Source organism: Pistacia vera, unplaced genomic scaffold (genome assembly GCF_008641045.1).
Source record: "Pistacia vera cultivar Batoury unplaced genomic scaffold, PisVer_v2 Contig1400, whole genome shotgun sequence".
NCBI lineage: Eukaryota > Viridiplantae > Streptophyta > Magnoliopsida > Sapindales > Anacardiaceae > Pistacia > Pistacia vera.
In genome coordinates, this window is record NW_022195468.1 from 1 (window position 1) to 5,940 (window position 5,940).

General features: G+C 36.8%; 1 protein-coding gene across 1 annotated transcript; it reads left to right on the top strand.

Moving 5' to 3' along the window:
* Positions 1–218: 218 nt before the first annotated feature.
* LOC116123241 (40S ribosomal protein S27-2-like) lies at positions 219–1,291 on the top strand (the record flags this gene model as incomplete). Its single annotated transcript, XM_031409038.1, has 3 exons — positions 219–320; positions 641–669; positions 957–1,291. Coding segments are annotated over 3 exons (258 nt in total), but the record flags the coding sequence as incomplete, so codon positions are not given.
* Positions 1,292–5,940: the final 4,649 nt, after the last annotated feature.

A 5,940-nucleotide genomic window follows, 5' to 3' on the forward strand; every position in this document is an offset into this window, starting at 1 on the left:
GGAATTAGGGAATTTTATATTGGCTACTTATATAACTGCTATTATTATTTTATGTATTTTTTTCTTAAAAACTTATGAATGGATGATTCTCGTTGTTTATTAATCTGTTTGTTAATAGTTTTTTGAGCAAGCCAATTAAGCAGCTGGGTTTTTGTTCTGATTCCTTAATTCTTTTTTAGCCGCTAATGGTTTTTTTCTTCTGATTAATGTGAGAATAGGTCCTCCAAAACGACATTGATTTGTTGAACCCACCGGCAGAGCTTGAGAAGAGGAAGCACAAGCTCAAACGTCTCGTTCAGTCACCCAACTCCTTCTTCATGGTGACGACACCTACTCTTTTCCTTTTTTGTAGTTGTTTCGGCATATTAGTTAGCATTCTTTGAATACTTGTTAATTGCTTAGGCATTTGCTAGTTAGCATTCTTTCAGTACTTGTTAATTGCTTAGGCATTTGTTAGTTAGCATTCTTGCAGTAGTGTCTTTGAGTGATCCATTAGGTTTGTTTTGTGTCATTTGAAAATAAGTAAATTACTACTTAATTCAGGCCAATCTTTATCACTAATTTCTCTTTGTTTTGTAACTTCATACTGTGAGTACTACTGATTGGCTTTTTCTCTGTTTCTCTATGATGCTTGATAAAGGATGTAAAATGCCAGGGTTGCTTTAACATGTAAGTATTGTAACTGTTTGTTTTCTTTAAAAAGCTGTTGTTATCTGAATGTATTTGTTTGGAGTAATGTTACCCTTACCCACTCCCTTTACTCACTTCTCTTACTCACTTTTGTAAATATACAGCATAGTAGGGGTACTATATGTATAGTATGGGTACTATATCTCATTTTAACAAAAGTGAGTAAGAGAAAGTGAGTAAAGGAGTGAGTAAGGATAGCATTTTTCATTTGTTTGGCTTTTATAATGGGAATTGGTATTCACTCTTTGGTTTGTCTTTAAATGCAGAACCACAGTTTTTAGCCATTCTCAAACTGTTGTGGTGTGCGGCAACTGCCAGACAGTTTTGTGCCAGCCTACTGGTGGCCGTGCTAGACTCACTGAGGGATGCTCTTTTAGGAGAAAGGGTGATTGACTTGCTCTGAATGATGCTACAATTTCATCGTCTTTTTGTTTGATTATGATGTATTAATTTTGGTAGAACTTTTGGTGGTTTGATAACGGCGTAATCTTAAGTTTTAAATTTAATATTATGGTACTTGGTGTAGTGGATTTTTTCATGCTTGAAAGATTATATTTCCCAGCAGTATTAAAGTTGCATTAAGGAAACGTTTTTTCTGGCAGTCTTGATTTCGCATTTCTTGAGTGATAAATATGCTTTGCAGTATTGCTGCATTACATGTGAAATGGACACGTGCTTCTGTCAACCTGAAGCTAATTTGGACATTTGGTTGTTTCTTCTTTAAAAATTGTGCAAGCTGTTTTGGCATCCAACAGCTTTCTGTAATTTTTATAGGGATAAATTATTTTGTGCTTGCTTGCCGAAATTACTTTGAATTCCTAATGTTAATTTTTTGACTCTGATTTGGGAAATAATCAACTTTGAAACTACCCTCTTTACGTACGAAAGAAATAACGTTGGGTTTTTACCTCTTACACGGTGGGAATGGATGCAAGTTTTCCTATTCCAGCAAAATATTGCAATCCCCATTCCCTCAAAATGGAGGAAATCGCATTCATCCCAAATTTGGCAGGGAAAGGGCTGGAACTCCCTCCCTACCCCTATTTTATCCTACCCTTAAATAATATATATAAATTTTAATTATTTTATAGTTATAGTTAAATAATTATTAAATTAATATAGATAATTAAAATAACTATTTTGTCCCCCCTCGCCACCTTCAGTATTGCCAAAAATCTACCCGGCATTGTTGTCCTCTCTAGACGTCTGCCTCCACTATTGTTGTCGGCGGCAAACTTTTTATTGGGATCACACATTAACCGTCATCGCTAGCACGTAAAAACCATGGTTCGATGAGTTGTGGACCTGGGTAGGTTTCGACAGTCGAAGATTGCCAGGAAATCGTCACATGCGATGACCGAGTCGGACTTTGGTTGCTCACATGCGGGGTAACGATTGATGTGGCTTGGAAAATTGTTGATTGGTACGCAATTCTTTGAATAAAATAATATATTTTATATTCAATGAAGTAAAAGTTATTTTAGTTATATTTATGGTATTTTATTTCAATTTAAATATTTTATAAAATAAAATATTTTAAATTTATTTGGTTGTTTTAACTAATATATGGTTAAGGAATTTTATTGTCTACAAAATATTCATAGGTAACAATGTAGCTTTAAGATTATTTTCGTCAAAAAATCACAAATTTTATTCCACTCTATTACTTTTTATCGTTAAGACTAAATAACTTAATTATATTTTATTTTTTCGCTTATTCCCATCCAAGGCCGTCTCAAGAACATTTGTGACCCTAGGCAAGAATTACTTTGGGAGTCTTATAATAATATAAGCATATATTAAAAAAAAAAATATTTCAAATTTATTTTCTTGCCTTTTGAGATGCAAAATCACTTAGGAGGGGTGAATGGCGATCGACAGGCTAACTAGGTCAGGTTGGTGGGGGGTTTTGGAGAGCAGATGTTGGAGAAGCAATGGGTGGTGAAATAGATAATTTCCAATGCCCGGATTGGCCAGAAAAGGCTTGAGAAGTCGCAACCCAAAAGGTAACGGTAGCCTGCAATTGGCGGAGTAAACGGATGAGGTATGACACCGATTTTAGTGAGAGGGTTGAGGGGAGGAAGATGGTGGTGTCGAGGAAGACCAACAACGCCAGGTACATGCTGAAAAGGCCGAAAATGGCTGTCGTGCGCGGTGGGGTTGGGTTATGAGATTCATAAAAAATCGGTCAAATCAAGGGCTATCAAAGTTGGAAAAACGCTTGGGAAATGATAAAGTGATGATTCCCATCAATTTTGGTGAGAAAATTGATCGGAATCAACTCCAAACGGCTAGTAACGGAAGAGGGGGTGGAGATGATTTATGTGAATGTCGAATTTTTGGATGGAATTGGGGTTGAGTAATTTGAGACATATAAATGACTATTTTAGCTTTTTTTTGTTAAAAGAAATTCAATGTGATAATTTAGGGGTGAAAATTAGAATATATAAAACTAGAGGTACAAACTTACTATTTCGTCAAACTTTGGGTAGAAATATATGTAAAATGTTTATAATAAAACTAGAGGTACAAACTTATTTTTGTAATATATGAAAAAAAATTATAAAAAATTTGGCCCCTATTTTTTTGGGGCCCTAGGCAGGTGCCTCACCTGCCTACCCCTTGAGCCAGGCCTGTTCCCATCTCTATACTTGTCGATGCTTGATTTTGATACTAATAACCTCGTACATGCAAAGTGTTAAGAGGATCTTAGAAATTACACATGATATGATTATGAGAGTTAAGTATGGTGCAATAATGATATAAGTTTCAATAAACATAAATAAAAGATTGACAAGAGAGATTTTTGTAGTGGTTCGAATGCTTAAAACGAATTCTACATCCATAATTATTTTATTATTCTCTGACTATTTTTCTAATATTGCCTTTAAGGCATACAAAAATAGAGTAATGCGTTGTTTAAAGAGAAAATAATGGTTGAAGCTCGAATGTGTGTCCAACTTTCATATGCCAAGCCTCTCTTTTTCATAAAAAGAGGTGCCCATTTATACCTTTAAGGTCAATGTAATGAGTGTTTTTGCAAGTTCTCTTGACACGTGGAGATCACTCCTTAATTCTTATCTTAAAACGAGATATGATTGATATAAATGCTCTAAAGTCGGTTTGGTCTTGACAGCTAAATTTATTTTATCCTTTAACTCTTGCTAAACTTTGATTGATGGGACTGACAGCTCATTATGATTGGTGGTACTGATGTCAGTGTAATTTTACCCATAAAAGAAGCCCCACAGTTTTTGGAGTGTATAATTGTGCTTCAAAAACTCATGTCTTTGATATGAATGACTGTCGCATTATATGTTGTAGTCTCAAACTAAAGAGCCCAAATTATGCCTGGTGTGACCGGGTGTTGACTAGGACTGCGATTTGAAAGCTTGGAGCGATCTGAAGCTGATCACGATCTGATAACTGACATAAAATATCTAGTAGATGAATTCCTGGAGAGAGCTAAGCGTCAAAAGCCAAAACGCTGGTTCAGATGTCCTAAATGAACATGCCAACTTAAAACAGCCATAACTTTTGATCTAAGAGGAGTTTTAAAGCCCGTAAGATATCAACGGAAAACTCGTTCCAGTTGATGTCATTTTCGAGGCCAAAATCCACCGTTTCGGCATGTTTCAGAGCTGTTTTAAGTTTTCTACACGTTTTTTCTTATGCTAACAATTGATCACGATCTGAGAACGGAGAGCTGAGAATTGAGAACACAATCTGAGGCTTTTTGCAATGTAAAAGCTGAAAGTTGATCGCGATTTGAGAGCTAGGAGTTGATCGTGATCTGATAAGGGCTCTATCTGAGAGCTTAAGGCACGCGATCACAACGATATGAAGCGTGCGATCTCAAGATGAGGAGCTTGATCTAGATCGCGCGATCTGAACGATTTGGGGCATGCGATCTGAACGATCGCGAACTGAACGATCGCGAACTGAACGATTTGAGATACGCGATTTGAATGATCTAAGGCGCGTGATCTGAACGATCCGAGGCATACGATTTGAACGATCTAAGGCGTGCGATCTGAATGATCTGAGGCGCGCGAATTGAACAATCTGAAGTGCGCGATCTCAAGCGAACGAGCGAGCTTATGAGGTCAATCAGAGAGCATAAGAAGCTTGATATGAGATCATAAGGAGCTAGATCTGAGAGCATAGAGCACAAGGACTTCATCAGAAAGCATGAAGCTTGATATGAGAACACAACGAGTTCGATCAGAAAGCTCGAAGCTTGATCTAAGAACACAAACAGTTTGATCAGAAAGCTTGAAGCTTGATATGAGATCACAAGCAATTCGATCAGAAAGCTTTAAGCTTGATCTGAGAATACAAGCAGTTCAATCAAAAAGCGCACAACTTGATATGAGAACACAAGCAGTTCGATCAAAAAGCACACAGCTTGATATGAGAACACAAGCAGTTCGATCAAAAAGCACACAACTTGATATGAGAACACAAGCAGTTCGATCAGAAAACGTAAAGCTTGATTTGAGAACATAAGTAGTTCGATCAGAAAGCGTGAAGCTTAATCTAAGACCACAAACAGTTCAATTAGAAAGCGCGAAGCTTAATCTGAGAACACAACAGTTCGGTTAGAAAGTGCGAAGCTTGATTTGAGAACACAAGCAGTTCGAACAGAAAGCGTGAAGCTTGATATGAGAATACAAGAAGTTCGATCCAAAAGCTCGAAGATTGATTTGAGAACACAAGGATTTCGATCAGAAAGCGTGAAGCTTGATCTGAGAACACAAGCAGTTTGATCAAAAAGAGCAAAGCTTGATCTAAGAACACAAGCAATTCGATCAGAAAGGGCAAAGCTTGATTTGGTAACACAAGCAGTTTGATTAGAAAGCGCAGAGCTGGATTTGAGAACACAAGTAATTCGATCAGAAAATGCGAAGCTTGTTCTGAGACATAAATAGTTCGATCAGAAAACACGAAGCTTACTCTTAGAACACAAGCAATTCGTTCAAAAATCACGAAGCTTGATATGAGAACACAAGGAGTTCGATTAGAAAACGTAGAGCTTGATTTGAGAACACATGCAATTCGATTAGAAAGCGCGAAGCTTGATCTGAGAACATAAGGAGTTTGATTAGAAAGCGCGAAACTTGATCTGAGAACACAAGGAGTTCAATCAGAAAACGTAGAGCTTGAACTAAGAACACATGCAGTTTGATCAAAAAACACGAAACTTCATTTGAGAACAAAACAGTTCGATCAGAAAGCGTAAAGCTTGAT